This window comes from Crassostrea angulata, chromosome 7 (assembly GCF_025612915.1).
Source record: "Crassostrea angulata isolate pt1a10 chromosome 7, ASM2561291v2, whole genome shotgun sequence".
Taxonomy (NCBI): Eukaryota; Metazoa; Mollusca; class Bivalvia; order Ostreida; family Ostreidae; genus Magallana; species Magallana angulata.
The window spans coordinates 55,277,669-55,295,488 of record NC_069117.1 but is presented as its reverse complement, the minus strand read 5'-3'; the positions used below and the strand labels follow the sequence as shown (position 1 = coordinate 55,295,488).

Here is a 17,820-nt window from a genome sequence, read left to right as displayed (position 1 = left end):
TAAACATGAAAAGTTTACAGACAGATGGACAACAGACATAATGTGATCAGAAAAGCTTGAGCTTTCAGCTAAGGTGAGCTAAAAAAATCCTTTTCAAAGTGAGACCATTTATAATGATTAAAATATATTTATGGTGATGCTGCCTCAGGTAATGTAGATTCAAGTTCATTTAGATCATGATTCCAAGTTTGGAATAATAAGATAAAAAGAGTTGTGGTTATTGTTGTTTATGTAATATGAACCCTATGCCTCTTATTTTATTTATTTTATTGTTACTACCATTAGTTCTTTGCCAGGACAGGAATAATAACAAGATATCTGTGAGCCAATGCTCACTAGTGATACCCCTGCTCTGATGTGAATATGCAAAATAATCAAAGTCGACATTCAACAGAGAGTTGGCATCTGATTGGTTCAAAATTATATCCCACAATGTGGCATGCCTAAACAAATATTGTGTTAAAATTTCAAGCATCTGCGATAAATAGTTGCTGAGAAATCTTTGATGAAAGCATCTGCAATTAATAGTTGCTGAGAAAAATGCAACAGAAATTTTTGTTACAGACAGACAGAAGGACAGACAACACACAAGGGTAAACAGTATACCCCCTTCTCCTTCGGAGCGGGGGTAGAAAAATTACAGAGGAAGCGTACAATTATTCTTTAGACAAGATTTTATTTCTTCTCAATCTTGTTTATATATCATTTGATTTTGTGATCTCAAACATTCTAGACAAGTGAGAATGAAACATAGTTAATTAAATAGATCATTGATTTAAATACGCCTACATACATGAATATGGACATCTCTTTTGTTCTTCAAAAAGGTAATAAAAAAGACAGTAAAAATTTGTGACCTTTTAATTCCTCTCTCTCTCTCTCTCTCTCTCTCTCTCTCTCTCTCTCTCTCTCTCTCTCTCTCTCTCTCTCTCTCTCTCTCTTCAAATGACTATAACACATTTAAACAAATAAAATAAAAACAAATGGGACTGAACTCAACTCCATGAACACGGTTAGTAATACCATTCACAAAACAGAAAGTAACGAGAATTGCACACCGCCATTGACTAAACAGAGAAAAAATTTTTCATGCATTCAAGAAATGTTTTCTAAATTTTTTACAACTGAAAGTACATACATCTAGGTAGAATGTTTCCTTGTTATCAGTGAGTAGTTTGACTAGAATTGTGAGTTGTTTCTGAATTCCTCTCACCACTTGTGGTATAATCACCGGTGATTTTGTGTCCATTCAGGGTTGGTACATTTATATATGCATAGAGTACATGTAAAACACTGATCAAGCATCAAATTAGAACACACTATGACAGGATCAACTTCACAATGTGTGTGTAGTGACATATGGTGAAAGAAGTGTGACATATGGCATCATGTAAAGTTAGGTGACGTGAGTGGTAATATCTGCGTGTGTCACGATATTGGTAGGGATGTGCGTGTTTAGAGTTCACCCTTGTTTTGGGACCAAACTCTGTTCATTAACAATATTTTAAAATAACTATATATACCTTATGCGTAGATTCTTAGTTGATATAGCCACAATTTGTGTGCATGATGATGAGCCTATATTTGTGATGTAATTCTTTCTGTGTGTAAGATAGTATGGCCGCTGTTTATGACAATGTGGTCAGTTTTTGTGTGGTCTTGTCACCATTTTGTGTTGATGTGAGCAATGCCTGTGTCCTGTGAACTGTGATCCTATATCTCTATGGAGTTCAGCAGTTTGTTTCAACATAATATTAAAACAAGAGTTCATGCATATCACACATATAGCTGATCTGAATACAAGATGAAGATGGGATACAAATTAAAATAATTCCACCTAAAAAGGGCACTAAACTGTAAAATAACTGGAATGTTTTACAAGTTCTACAACCAATGTCTGTGCTGTCTGACTATTGGTTCTTGGCAGATCAGAGATCAAATACAACAGGCCACAAAGCACCTGGATTTCCTATGACAAAAAAATCAACTTTTGATTCAAATCAAATGAATTTGCTTGGCAAAAATAGATGTAAACTTTCTACTGAATTAGAGCATCTGCAAAATAAAAACACACATAAGGACATGAGATAGCACTAAAGTGTTTTTTTTCTTTCTGAAAACAATAGAATAACAAAACATGACCAAGACAGCATGCTTCTGACTGAACCGTTGATCTCTCTGCGTAACAGTGACTGCAGACAGCATGCTTCTGACTGAACCGTTGATCTCTCAGTGTATCGGAGACTGCAGACAGCATGCTTCTGACTGAACCGTTGATCTTCCTATGTATCAGAGACTGCATTTATAATGTACAGCCTACAACACACACCATCAAATATCACACACACAAAGCAACAGGCAATTTACAAGTCTGTTTCTTGTCAATAACCCCTTGACTTTTTTATGGTCAGAGTTAAGGATTTCATCCAGTTCATTTGGAAATTATTTCTTCCCAACATCACTATAACCAGAGCATCTAATGAGTCAAGATTTCTCACGCACTTTCACATCTACACAGTAGAAGTCATTTCTTCATCTTCGGCACGTAAATGGAAAGCAGATGAAGTACTTGCATTGTATGTATACTAATGGACCAGCCATCCTGGATATCTATGAGCTGTGGTGTATGACAGATGATAAGGTATTATCTGCGGTGTTACCGCTCTCATACATTTGTGGCAAGCTGTGTGGTTGACAGATTGGCTGGTGGTAGCCGGTAGGGGTCGCCACTGTAATCAGGCTTCATGAAGTCCGTCCGAGATCCACTTCGAAACGTACTGGTTCCATAGTTTGTGGTGTTGTAGCCATTCATACTAAAAAACAATGCAGTCAGATGTTTTAATGTCTATTTATGATAAACAGTATGAGGTTACAAGAACATATATAATGTAGTCTGGATTTTTGGGAAGAAATCCTACAGTAATTTAAAAAAAAAATTAAATTAATTGTTAATTAATATTTGAATCTACAATCAATGTAAAAACTTGTCCATGTATAAATTCAACAATTTAGATTTCTCTCAGGGCCTCTAGTAAAAAAATCACAGTTGCATTTGAATAGATGTGTACATGTATTCTAATTCTAATACTAATTCTAATTCCAATTTTATGCCAATAAGATAATATTTTAAGTCCAACATTATAATTTTAGATTAACTTAATTTTATAATAAGAATTTTGAAGAAATATTTTGGCACACATAATACTGTAAATTCCTCATTAACGCAAGGAATTAACATCCGCGTAAAATCGCGTGAAGCACATCTCGCTGATTTTAAAATCTCACTTTTATCTTTTGGAATTATCAAAATGATTCGGCGTTCGCGATTTTATACTCTGGCGATCTTATGCAAAACAGTCAAATCACAGAATTAATAACCTGAGTAAATTAAAGAATTTACAAAACTCTCCAAAAGTACTCATTAACAAAAAATAACTGTGTTTTTGTGTCACTCACTTTTCCACAGGGAATGACTCATCACTGCGGTGGGTATAGTCACTGAACAGGTGCCCGTTGTGATTCTCATACCCATTGATGATATTGTCCGACTTCAACGTACCATACCCACTGGTGTTTAGTCTGGGGTCCTATAATTAAAGAGAGTTAAAGTGAACAACTAAGCATGTACTAGGGTATGTAAGAGTTATCTTTCTTCAGTTCAATGAATGAAGTAAAATGTGTAACCGTAGAGAGCATTACTTAAAGGTGTGTTAGAGTTATCTCTCTTCAGTTGAGTGGATTATATTTGAAAAACTTACATTATAAACATTATTGATGTTGTTTATTTCATCAAATTCTGTGGGGCAGTGATAGTTTAGATTCTGTCTCCATTCATCCATTAACGTGGATTTTGTGAAATCTGACGGCGAATCTGACTTTTCTCGTTTCTTGAATTCTGTGTGGCTGTCGGTTTCTGCATAAGATTCTGAAATCACAAATAAATGAAGTCTATTTAAAGGAATACTATCAAGTGTGAGAATCTGCACAGTTAAAACCCGGTGAACATGAAAGAGAGGAAACTAAGCCTGCACCCAGAGATTGTGTAACAGTGAGGAGAGTGATGATGCATGCTTACTATCGGTTTCAACACCTTCCTTAATGATATCTTTGTTTTCACCTAAAATTTACAGGAACAAATCTCAGCAAATTAAACAGAAAAGAGGAGCATTTCTGCTGCAAACAGACAAGTGTTTATACCATTGTCAGAGGATTTAAATCGGTGATACAGAATGCAGGCTCCGGCGATAAACAGAAGGACGGCCACACCACCACAGACTGCACCGATGATGTAACTCAGATGGAGGCTCTCTGTAATAAAGAAAATAGGTCCATTAACTGAGTACTGGGAGACCTGACCATCTATAGTCATACTTTCCTGCTTATCTACAGACAATCAAACTTGTTTTTCTGTTTCTAAAGCAAGAGAATACACATACCGGTATATAAAAAACAGAACAAGAACTTTGTACTTTAATCTATAAGCAATGTTTTAATGTGCTTTTTGCAATGTTTATCAAATAAAGAAACATACATATATTTTGTAAACAGAAAAAGAACTTTGCACTTTCACTAAAGAGCAATATTTCTATGTGACTATAACTTGTATCTGGGTTTGGTGAAACTGACCTGTCTCTGCTAGCACAATGGTCTTTGTGTCATTCCCGTAGCCATTAAACACGGTGCAGATGTACTCCCCAAAGTCGCTTGGGGTCAGGTGAGATATGTGGAGGATATTCTCCACCCCGTCCGCCATCTGTGTCTGGGTGATGGAGTATCGCCCGGACTGGGCGTAGTCAATGATCTTCTTGTTCCGGATCCACAGAATTTGGTCGGGGTAAGGAACAGAGCGGACTAGACAGGAGACCTTCCCATCAAGGTCCGGCTCAGCAAACTGTTTGAGCTTACTTTTAATTTCAGGGGGACCTAAAATAATCAATTTTAATCAGTGTGATGTGGGGATTTAGGATATTTCAATCACAGCTGTGTGATATGAGTGATTTTTTTTACCAAAATGATCAAGGAAGAGTAAACATACAGTGAGCATCGATACAAAAAAAGTTATTCAAGTTCTAAACAAAAAATATTCTGATGGGCAAAGTTATTATTTTTAAAGATTAAGGTTTCATGTTATGTTCCAACTGTGTTTTGTTATTAATATCTCTTCAAACATCTTTGAAAAAAAAAAACTTTCCTTTACATCTGAAAATTATAATTGTCTTGATTGATAAGTAACTCAATTACAATAGCTTATTATCACATGAAACAAACCAGAAATAGTAACAAGAAGGCTCCCATTCTTTCATTTTTTTTTGTTAATTAGTGTTTAAAAAATAGAGGAAGAAAGGTTTTGAGATGTTTTTGTTTGTTGTAATTCAGCAAGGTTAAAAAGCAACAATGTAATCTCCTGGTGAGAGGGAGTAAAATCAATTGACATATTCCATTAAGCTGGGCGTACCTTTGAGAAGAAGATAGACATCAAGTTTCTTGGTAGTGAAAGCCCCATACAGAGCGCTGGCCTCACAGATATACATGCCAAGGTCTTCCTTGCCGATCCTAGAGAGGGTGAGGGTCGTGGTCTCACTGAGGGGGGCCTGGCTGTCAGACCTCCGCCAGCGGATCTGAGGTTGGGGGTTACCAGTTGCATTACAGGTCAAGGTCACAGATTTATTCAGGTCAACAGGAATGTACTGGTTGACCCCGATAAACTTTGGTTCATCTGTAGGAGATAAAAATAATGTTAGTACAAGTATTCAAAATCAACTGCTTAATCAATTCACTGAGTGGGAAGATTTACAACAAAAGACAAAGGGATTAACGTCTCCATAAAATAACTCCCTTGAATGCAGGAGATTTATAAATACACTTCAAATTAGTCTAAAAAATGTTATTGACTTAAAGTAACTGGTTGCTTTAATCTTGGTGATTGTTTCAAGTTCCGAGAATGCATTGGAAGTGTCATAAAAAGTTAACACTCCTTGGGCAGCCCAACTGCTGAGTTTCCAAGCCTTTATGGTCTTGTCAATCGGTTGATAGGCCTGCACCAATCCTTATCTCCATCAAAACTAATTAGCATTTTGTATGCATCATTTCAGGAACAACAAAACTAACTATGGAGAGGAAGTTGGGTCCATTTTTAGTGCCATGTAATTGCTTGTTGTACATAAATGACAACATCAGGCACAGCATGGGCTGACAGAATAATAGCTGTGAAGTAATTCATTGGCTATGGTCAGCATGTTTCAAAACACAAAAAACAAAGCCTCCATTACAATGCATCCAAAACACAGCAAATATCTTATGACAGATCAAAATAGAAAGCATTGATAAGGGACTCGTAAAATATGTGTGAAAACAGATTCTAGATGCAGAGTGTGCATGCTTTAGTCTGGTCTGATTTCCTCCGATACTATCTGTGGAGGTGGCGGTATCCTGAGGAACATAAATGTAGGACTGTAACAGTGATCTAGATACCGGTCTCCGATGACCATCAGCCATGAGTCACTGATCAGCCTGACATGGAGAACCCGTCAAATTCCCAGAAACCTAGATAACACACACTCAGCTATATCCAGTGTATTGAGGATTAGATTAATTTGAAGGTCTGATATATTTCAGTAACAGAGAGTGCATGGCGTCAGGGAGCAGTATAGGGAGAACCTGGTTCATATATCAGAAAGATTGCGACTCACAGAGAATGTCCAGCGTGATTTCCGCCACAGTGCTGCCGATGATGTTAGTTGCCTCACAGGTTATAGTGTTCTGATGATAGTCGCTGGAAATCTGGGCAATGTCCAGATAGCTGCGTGTCTGTCCTCCGATCGTGTGTCCATTCCTCAACCACCTAAAACACACAATCATAAACTTACTTAGTCACTAAATGCAAAATGTGTCTCAGGTGAATTCATGTGAAGTTTCAACATGACATTGTTTTAAATAAAATCCATAATGAAGTTTTCATATCGAACTTATACACAAACATTCTCATTTTATATTAGTGTTTAAACAAGCACAATTTTTTTTTAAAGTGATGATAATAATGTGCACTTTATCAGAAAACAATAGCTGCAGTGTTATGTAATATGTATCGACATTGTGTAGGCTGCTGTGATGAATGGAGTTGGACATTAAGGACCACAAACATACCTCCAGTGGACTTCTCGCGGGTTGGCGTCACCGTCGCAGGAGAACCTGACATAGTCGTTCTCTCTCATTGGTCGACTTATGTTATGACTCATGTTGATTCTGGGTTTATCTGCAAATCAAAGCAAAACTCAAAATTCTCTGTCACGTCTCATTACACTCTGCACCACAGTACTAGTACACCACATCAAGACGGAGTTTGGGTTTTTTGGCATTATGGATTTTATCCAGGTTAATATATATACATAAGTGTGTTAAAACTTCCTACGTTGTTTGTTAAAAGTCATGTAAGTGCTTCAGGGTTCTGAAGACTGAACACCTTTTTTTTTATTGTAGAGTTTATAAAGTTTTGTATTCACAAGTGATAAAACATCTTACATTGCACGTTTAAAGTCACATAGGTGCTCAATGGTTCTCGCAGAGCTTCATTTTTGGCCCGACACTCAATTCTCTTCTCATGGTCAGCATTGGTTGCTTTCAAGGTCACAATGCTGATAACATCTGTAACCTTGGTGGATTCATTGGTCGTGGCTATCGTATATGTATTGTTTGTAATCCTTCCAGTCCCTTCCTTATACCTACAATACAAACACGTTCATAATCATCCCTCTGAGTATATAGGTCCATGCTGCTTGGAATACTTTAAAACAGTCAACAAATTTTTGAATATAATACATAAATCATAATTTTCTGGATAGATAGATCCCTTCAATGCAATATGATATACTTTGCATTCCAATGAACATTTAGTTATGTGGATCAGCTCAACAACAAACTCCCATTGAAAAATTGGTATTACTGGTAAACGAATTTTAATGAAACCACAGTACATGTCATAAATGAATTCCCATGCTCGACTGCATGACAGAAGGACATTACAGAAACATTAAGAGCTACTGGTACCACTGCTAATACATTGAGGACATGAAGGATGGACCTACCACAGCATCTCAGGGGCCGGCTTCCCTCCGTCCGCTCTACATGTGATGTTGGTGGGGACCCCCAGCACCAGGGACTTGATGTCTCCCCCGTCTATCAGCACCTGGTTTGGAGGAGCTGAACAAAAGAAAGAGAGAAGATAAATAACATACCAGCACACCAAGGTGTTATCATATCTATTCCATCATAAAAGGTAAACCTCTCTTCTTTCAAATTCCTTGGTCTACAAACTTCTACACTTATAAATGACTTTGTCAACACTTGTTCCACACCACCACACATATAAATGACTTTGTCTACACACCACCACTCTTATAAATGACTTTGTCTACACTTGTCTAAACACCACCACACCTATAAATGACTTTGTTTACACACTACCACACTCATAAATGACTTTGTCTCCACACTACCACATTTATAAATGACTTTGTCTCCAACTTGTCTACACACCACCACACTTATAACTTTGTCTACACACCACTAGTCTTATAAATGACTTTGTCTCCATTTGTCTACACACCACCACACATATAAATGACTGTCTTCAATTTGTCTACATACCACCACACTTATAAATGACTTTGTCTTCAATTTGTCTACACACCACCACACCTATGTCTTTGTCTACACACCCCCACACTTACAAATGTCTTTGTCTACACTTGTCTACACACCACCACACCTATAATTGACTTACCTATGACTGTGACAGTGACCTCATCACTCAGCAACACTCTGGGGTCATCATCTGTCGGAGTCACCTGACAATTATATTTCCCATCATCCTCTAGTTGGACGTCTGTAATCTCCAGACTGAACTCCTCTGTAACAAATGAGTGATGGTTAATTTGTAGGATCAAACAGTATGATTAATTTACAAAAGCATAAAGCCAGTGTTTGCAAAGCATTTTGTACCAGGTGCTTTTTTATCTGTAGGAGTTAGCACTAGAATAATTAGGAAGATGAGCATATTTGAATTATATTCCCATGTAATAGGGTGTTTTTTTTTCTAAAATACACCCACTAACAGGGAATTTATGTTATGTCAACAATCATCAATCAATCTTTCATTAACAATTCTTTTATACACAGCAAAATGTTTTTCTGCAACATGCAAGCATATTGAAAACCCAGCAATAATTGTTTCCCTTCTGACTCTGTAGTAAGTGGCTGTTGAGGTGAGTAGCAGACTTTGAGGTAAGTATAATAATCCACTCTGATATCTCATAATCTGACATACAAAGGCCCCCTCCCTGTTAGATGACAGTTAATTTCTGTTTATTCTGAGTACCATGGTATTCGAGGGATTATGACAACGATTCCTGCCCTATAGGAGCTGACGCAGGCGATCAGCATCACGGGAATGACAACACACACACAGTGAGATGTCTGGCAGTCACTCAGGAGAGCCTTCTCTCCTCAGCGACACGCCAGACAGGTGTAGGGAATTACTGAGGCATTCTGGGTATTGAATGACTCAGTCCAAGTCAATCAGTGAAACAAAGCATCAAAACAGTTTCCACAGAAGACAGCTATCAATAGCATCACCGTAAGCTAAGTAAATGGTAACAACCAAGACATCTCATTTCATCAAATAAATCTACATTAAGTACTTTTTCCTATCTGCAATGATTACCACATGCAGTGATCGCAGCATTTTAGTTTTTACTTATCACTGGAACTTCCACCTACCTATGACATCATTGTTGACCTCTGTCCTTTCCCCTACCATTCTGTAGCGGGGGTAAGGTGGCAAGTCTCTATCGTTCCCCATACCAAATCCATTCTGAGTCCACTGTACGATCCCGGAGCGATTCTTTACAATACACTTCAGTAATATTCGGCCTCCAATGGTGGACTTTACACTCTCTGGTCCTTCCACCAAATCTTGGCCTCCGAATACTGAAAATAAGACAAAAAACTTATACATATGCGTTACCTCAATATCATCCTACTGGACATTATGCACTATGCTTGGATGTATATCAATATAATACAATAATTTACACTGGCCAAATAGAATTAATGCTTCTTATCTTTTAATCATGCAGACTAATCAAATTCTACAGAAGAACTTAAATTGACCAGTGATCCATTTTTATTTTTGGTTATCCTGGCCATAAAGCCATTAAAAAAAATACATTAAAAGAACATTGAAAAAAAAATACAGATATGCAAAGTAAAATTCTCTTATTTTGCTATATCTTCAAAACCCCAAGGAGAAAACAATTTAATTCCAGTTACATTAAGTCTATGTCTGGATAATTTCAATAATTACCATAGCATGAACCTTTTGAGTTTGTTTATTTCGTGTCTTTATGCATGGGAACGCAGCAACGGATGAAAGCAGCAATGTGTTTTAAATATTCTGAATAAACATTACTGCATGTCTTTAATCAAGGTTGCATATTTTGTTTCATATTTTGCAATAAATATGACAAAGTAATCATACATAGGGTGCACTTTTAATTACCCCTACCCCATGGTGAAAGTCTCTAACATTCCTACAAAGCTTTCTCATTAGTCTATCATGTTACCACAACATGCCTCTGTACTTCAGCTCACATGCCTGTCAAAGAACAGGACTGGTGTTAAATTCAAAGAAAACATGTGCTCTGTGGCTGTGTTTTGCATCAAACTCTTGTAGCCTTGACAAGGGTCAGTAAGCATGGCAGTGCCATGGACCGCGATTTATGAGCTGATATGGAAAACAGCTCTGTATTGTCTATACAGCACTTGCAGATCAGCTCCCCAAAGACTTTCAGGCAGGGCCCCCCCCCCCAGCCTTAGAGTGTCAAAACTGCAGGCAAATCTGAACTTGTACCGGGTCAAGTTGTGCCAGCCAGTACCACACAGGAATTTCATGTGAAATACAAGTATACGGTATATGAACAAACACATAAATGCCTTGTGAAAGTTTTTTATTTATGTATAGATATTTTACCAGATGTGAATCTCAATGTATTGATCGTCATGCAAAACTTATGTGAATACAGTATCTCTTGTAAAAATAGCAAATATGAATTTTCTATATAGATTTTGAATTCATTATGATTTTACCTTGTGCAAAATTTCATGGTTTTGATATAAGATTTTTCATTATACATATAACATAGAGCATCGGTACGTATCATTACTGTTGTGTGAAAACATACAATTAGTGCCTAAATGTTCTTATCTTTTGAAACATTGATGATTCAACAAACTCATTGAGTCACAACATTACACAATTGATGTAATATCATATACAATCATTGCTATGGCTACAAACCATGTAAATTATGAGATTTGAAATGTTTAAATAACTTAGGGGGAATATATCTGTTGATTAAAGCTATCAGGATAATTGATGCAGAAGCACCTTAAGTTGTGATATGATGGCATTACACTTACAGAAAGTACTCAAACATCACATAAATTTTAAAACTCTGCAATGATTTGCTCTAAATATACAAAAATTACATTAGGCTCTTGAAAATTTGTAAAACTTGATGTTGGCTAATGAAATTTTGAGCAAGATCAATTAGCAGAATAGGAGTGTAAATCACATGTTATGAGCAGGGAGGCAGTTATCGCACAGTGAGGGCCTAATTACAATTGGTGGGGCCGCTTCATGCTCGTCTGAGAAATACCCCTCAGCTAGCATTTCAAAAAACACATGTACCAAGTCACATTTCAACTTTTATTTGATATTTTATCAGAGACACTCTGGGAGCAGTCAATGCAATCAATAGAAGATTTGACATTATATAAAGCATTAACTTTTTGCAAGAGAAAAATTGCTTGAGCAATATTATCAACAGAGATGCATTCATGTATTCTTTATATATTTTTGGGGCATTGCCCTCTAACAAAACTATCTTATCCATCACTGATATATAAAGGAGTTGGAATTTTTAATTTTTTAGACAACTTACAACATCAGCACTTTTCAAAAAATAAAAATAATGGATCAAAGATTAATTTTAATATCTCTTAAATGGTTAAACAAAAGTGATACAATAAACTACTGGTAAATCAAATGAATGAATGGACTAATGGTACTCATGGTGCATAAATTGAATGACTGAGTAGTGGACACCAATAGGTGTCTGTAGCAGTGGATACATTACCTTGCTGACACAGGATTACTAACACCAGACTGTGAACCAGTGGGGAGATACAGCGGGCCATGGCATTCATCTACAGTGTGGTCTGAAATAGCAAAACAATCAGTAAGACAAAGTAAATTAGTCGTCACAAAAGAACATTCTGAGCCAAACAAGATTTGGACCAAGATGTGAAAAAAGTCAGTGAGACAAAGTGAAATTAGTCGTCACTGGAAGGCATTCTGAGCCAAAAGAGATTAGCACAATAAAATTCTATTGTTTTGTTCAGGTAAAGCAATGTGCTTCCTCGTGCCAAAGACTACGTAAATAGTAAAAAAAAGAAATAGCAAAAAAGACCAAGTTTGCTGCAATGAGTCTTGGAGCACCTGCTTCATTAAAGTTATCTCCTGCATAATCTTTGAGTATATCAACAACATATAAACACAGGAGCTGGCACATGGCCCCTTGTATTGGGGCGCAGAAAGATGTCGACGGAAAAACTTCACTTAATCAAAGTGTTAATCGGAAATTGAAACATGGCTCCCAGTTACAAAATGTTTCCAACAGAACTTAATTTCTCATTAGAGATTCAATTAAACATTAAAACTCAGAATAATCACTATTTCCTTTGATCACCTTTTTCGAAACATGCAATACTTCATCCATTATTTAGAATGCGGCAAATTCACTATTTTCTGATACAGTGAATTCAAACTTCGATGCACTAGACACTTCATTTCTTGAACAGCATACTGACAGTGTGTATATTCTTCAATTTGCTTACAATGAGCTTTAAGAAAGAGTTACAGCATCTGTAGCAGTTGCCATAAACAAAATTATCAGATTTTTGTTCTGAAAGTGCAGTTTTGAAAATGTTTCAAGCTACCAATTTATCTAACTCTACAGGCAACAGAAGACAATTTTGCTGATTATGAGGCTAATCCGGCAGCATGTAGATTGCATCAAAAAAAGAGTACAAACTATTTGTCTAGACACATGGCACTTCATGCACGAAATTGGCGCTGATCCTTATGGCTTAATGGTAACAGTCTTCAACAATACTACCACATGTAAATCTGTGTCACCCACCCTCACACACACACGACCATTGTTCTTTTTTTATTCTTGTGGCTGATGATCCAACTTGTTTTTTGGCGTCAGTTCTTGTTTGCAGCCTCAACATATGAGCAGAGGCAAACAAACTCGTAGAAATACTACAATGATAAGTCACCAGAAGTTATCTCAACCCCACAGCAACAAACGTCGGAATAAACCAGGAATATGCTACAATTTTGCAGCAGCAATCTTCAAATAAAGAGGAGAACCTTCTAGCTACTTTTTGAAATTATAAAGGCTTGAATTTTCCAATTGAAACAATGTATCCTCAACAAAAGAAAATGTTCATGCTTCAATAATATTTCTGCTTTACTATTGCAGTAATGTCTCCCTTGCATTTAGTTTTATATTGCTAATGAAACATTCAATTCATCCAAAACAGGTTGTTTCTTTGGTATCTACAGGTGACAACATACAGAGAGATACACAAAGAGTCTGTATTATTTACCACTCGCCTGTATTGTTTATAGAAAGATTAACAAATCCCATATCTCATGTTTACACACAATAAAGATCATTTTTTGGTGGGTGCGTGTGTTTGAAGCATGCTTTGTTAGCAGATGCTGCAGAGCTACTGATATTTAACAAAGAAATAGAATCAGATCTTCTGGGGCCACACACTGAATCCCTCAAATCCTCATCAAGCATGGATTCACAGAGCCCTGATAGCTCTGAACTCTCCAATAGCAATATTTTTATAACCGTGGAGAGTCAAACTGTTGCCCCTACACCTCTGTGTGACCGTTCTTCAACAGATGGTTCCACTTGTTTACTGTGGGTAATGGTGTGACCGGTATCTGTGAACCAGGGGAGGGGCATAAACCCCCCAACACAGACACACCCCCCACAGGACTTCTGATGGAAGCTTGAGAAATTGTCTTTGAAGAAAAACTTTAAAAATTTCCTGTTTGCTTCATTAAAAGGCACAAAAAGTATATAAATGTGTCAGAAGTGTTTTTATCAAATGCATTGTATAAATATAGAAATAGTTTCTCTCCTATAATTAAATGCTACGATTAGCAAAGGTCAGAGTTCCTAAATCATCACAAGGTAGGCACAATCACGACACACAGTTCTCAGCTCTTTACTTTTAAGGTGGAATAACACATCATCACAAAATGGCTGACCGCTGATCGAAACAACATTTCGTTCTATTAAAAGGATTTTATGGACTGAAATATAACTTACTCCATAGACGAGTGGATACAGTATCGGACTTGTGATCCGTACATCCTGAGTTCGAATCCCGCAGGGGCTTTTGTTGTTACTTACTGGAATAATTATTTTAGATATTCATTTTTTATCCCCAAAGTGTAAATTTTTCGCTTATTTGACATTTGTACGGTTTATTTATCAATATATCTTTCATTATCAAACAATTTCCTGTTAATTTGTGTGACTTTTTCCAGGTGTGTTATTCCACCTTAAGAATTGTTCAATGACATTCGTTAATTGTTAAGGTGGAAATGTTTGGATGGTGGAAACTATTGCAAATACATGTATTTGAAATGTCTTCAGATTCACAAAGCTCAACTTTTTGGACAAGTTTCTTCAAGTTAATTAAGACAACAGGTATCAATGTACTGATAAAAATTCAAGCTCTTATAATTAAAGTACTCAAACTTACTTTGAATTAACCTTTTACACATTACAAACAATTTCGTTTATGAAATTGAATTTTTACTTTATTGTCAAAATACTTACTATTCTATATAATGACATTTGAAAATAATTGATTTTCTCTATTGTGTCTGATTAAATTAAAAACAAAGTTCAGACAAAATGTGCCAAATATGTGGACATATGATTTTTATTAGAGAAGAAAACCAAGAAGCACTATCGAGTCGTTACAGTGAATTACTTTGCAGGACCAGCTCCTCTCTTACGCTATTCACCTCATTTAGAGCACCTGCACAGTGCAGCCATTACTTTGAAATCTATACCACATTATTTTACAAGAAACAGTTTACTCTATGGTACCATGAAGACAAAGAACTTTTGGAATGCGAAGAAAATAGTTTAACATCACACTGCATTATCCAACTCTGTTTGCATCGCATTAGATCAGCATGATAAGAACCAGTTTGAGTTCAGGATAAAAGACCTATACATCCAGATAAAAGAAATTCACCACAAACAGTTCGCATGTAGAACCTTTCAGCCAATTTTGCAGTGTTCATTTAATGATATTATTCTGTAATACACTTATTTAGTACACTAACAACTCCCCACTGAGAAAGAAATATAACACACTAATTCTGCATCAATGGGTCTTGTAGGAACAAACTCCAAGAAAAACATCACAGCATTGTGTCTTCCCCAGCCAGTAGCAGACATTGAATTCTGCAGTTCTAGTAATGGTGTTGTTTAGGAATGAATCACACATGTCCAGAATTGGGCTCACCTGGATCAGTGAATGTCTCATTATGCATCAAAAGGTTTGGATAATTTGGGGGCTGTGAGGAGAGATCAACATGGGATGTATAACCCATCAATTTTTCACTGTCACTTTTCAATATGGCAGCTGACAACAATCTGTTTACCTTATCTACTTACAAGCATTTCAAATCACAGACATGTGCATCCAATGATTACATTCCCTCCTTATTATTAATGACCATTTCATATCACCCATAACAGAGACTTCTTCCTCCTCCAAAAGTTAGAAGCTGTTGTGAGCTTTCGATGCTTCGCTCTGTCTCACCTGATCAGGTTTATACATGAATGACCTGATCTACTGGTTTGAGAGTCAGAGTTGATAATTCTCTTGTGATTTCAATAATTTGATTACTGAATCAGCTGTTTGTTCAGTCTGGTCTACAAATGTAGGACAACATCTTCAGTTTTATCAGATAAAGAAGATAAACAGTATCCTTCTTGGTGTAAACTGCTGAAGATACCAAGTGAACACACTATCTGGCAAAAGAAGGATTCGTATTCAATTTGTGTGGACAAGCTTCAGCTACTCTTGATGTCAAAACAACCCCATGCCCACAGTCAGCAATGCACCTTCTCAAGGTTTTCAATCATAGGTACATCGTCTTCTTGTACACCCAAAATCAAAATCTGCAAGCCATGCGAATCGGCCTTGATAGCTTTACCATTGGAATCATAGGAAAGCTAACATGTTCTATCCCATTACCTCATCCTTCTTTCAGAAAATTATAATTTTCTTCATAATTTTCCAGCATTTCTCACCTTCATCTGCGAAATTGTTATGTCTGACCATTGTATGAAAGAGGAATTGGTTCATAAATTATATTAATGTGACAGAGACTGATTGAGAAATGCCGTAGAGTGTATGTAAGGATCATCTTCAAGTCATGGAGGTTTGCAGACAATCAAAAGAAACATATTACAAATATCTGTCACTGCGTACATCAGCAGCCACATAATCCCTGCTTGGTGCCAGTTAGAAGTGTTAATCCATCTAGCAGACAAGAACCTGAGTAATGAAAGGCTGCCAGTCACCATTATGTCACTCCACAAAACCCTGATACAGAACAAACATAAACTGTACAGTTGGAAATTAACAAGACGTTTTAATTTCACTATGTTTGCAATTTACCATTTTTCAGCAACATTTATAAATTCATCGTAAATGCTGTTTCTCCTTTACTAGGAGGTGATGTCCCATGTCATAGTTATTAATAAGTTGATTTTTCTGAAGCATGAAATTAAAACCATCACTATTGGTAGTTTGTTAGAAATCTAGAATTTTTTTTATTAAATTGTGGAATTTAAATAATTGAGAAAAACAAAACAGAGAAGACAAAAGAGTTCCAAAAGTATACAGGTATATCTATAAACACCACTTTCTGAATAGTATATGGGTAATTATTAATAATAAAACTCTGTCAGATAATTGACATATTTCAAAGGAAAATATGTTGCATAACATGCATTTTTACCTCCATTATTTACTGATTAAATGTACATTATACAAAATTTTATTCATAATTAAATTCAGGTTTATCAAAAAACTTTATCTTGGATACAAAGACAATGAAGTCATTATTGGGGCTACTCATATCACGCCTGGCAAATTATCAGAAGAAAAAACACCTTCATCAAAGAGATTACAGAACTGAATGATTACATAACACCGACAAAGAAAGGAGAAACATTTTAATGATAAAAACATGATTGTAAAGTGCAAGGGGAATTCAAAAGATAAAAAAAAGAAATCTGGTGAGGAGAAAGCTACATTTTACAACTGGTATACATCACTGTCTCCCATATTTTTACAACCCGGCTCTTCTTGCTCATATTGGAGGCTAAAACATACAAACAGTATGACAGTGCAATAAAGCAAACTGTTGTTTTTTCATAAACCACTGTTTTCGCTATCAGACTAACACCTGAGCAAAAGATAACGATGTCAGGTACCTTGGACCCCCCAGCTAACCTAACCTTGCTTCCTATGATAATACACAATAATACACAATGTGTACTAGTGAGGACATACACTGAGCTCTATGGGGAAAACATGATCTTGCTGAGGATATGGAGGAGGATGTACTTCCAATTGTAG

General features: G+C 36.4%; 1 protein-coding gene across 11 annotated transcripts in view; it reads right to left on the bottom strand.

The window, feature by feature from the left end:
- Positions 1–656: 656 nt before the first annotated feature.
- Positions 657–17,820, bottom strand: part of LOC128191775 (kin of IRRE-like protein 1) — a 42,972-nt gene continuing 25,808 nt past the window's right edge. For 9 of the 11 annotated variants that reach the window (XM_052864059.1, XM_052864068.1, XM_052864063.1 and 6 more), the window contains 14 exons: positions 12,195–12,276; positions 9,775–9,984; positions 8,780–8,905; positions 8,082–8,196; positions 7,519–7,718; positions 7,144–7,252; positions 6,690–6,841; positions 5,456–5,716; positions 4,627–4,923; positions 4,198–4,308; positions 4,076–4,117; positions 3,759–3,925; positions 3,457–3,587; positions 657–2,813 (listed from right to left, as the gene is read on the bottom strand). In XM_052864059.1, coding sequence (XP_052720019.1) covers positions 2,666–2,813; positions 3,457–3,587; positions 3,759–3,925; positions 4,076–4,117; positions 4,198–4,308; positions 4,627–4,923; positions 5,456–5,716; positions 6,690–6,841; positions 7,144–7,252; positions 7,519–7,718; positions 8,082–8,196; positions 8,780–8,905; positions 9,775–9,984; positions 12,195–12,264 — 2,139 coding nt within the window. In that variant the 5' untranslated portion in view covers positions 12,265–12,276 and the 3' untranslated portion in view covers positions 657–2,665. Of the gene's footprint in view, positions 2,814–3,456; positions 3,588–3,758; positions 3,926–4,075; positions 4,118–4,197; positions 4,309–4,626; positions 4,924–5,455; positions 5,717–6,689; positions 6,842–7,143; positions 7,253–7,518; positions 7,719–8,081; positions 8,197–8,779; positions 8,906–9,774; positions 9,985–12,194; positions 12,277–15,842; positions 16,032–17,820 lie in introns of those variants that run through there. The other 2 variants (XM_052864069.1, XM_052864070.1) reach the window with 2 other exon arrangements.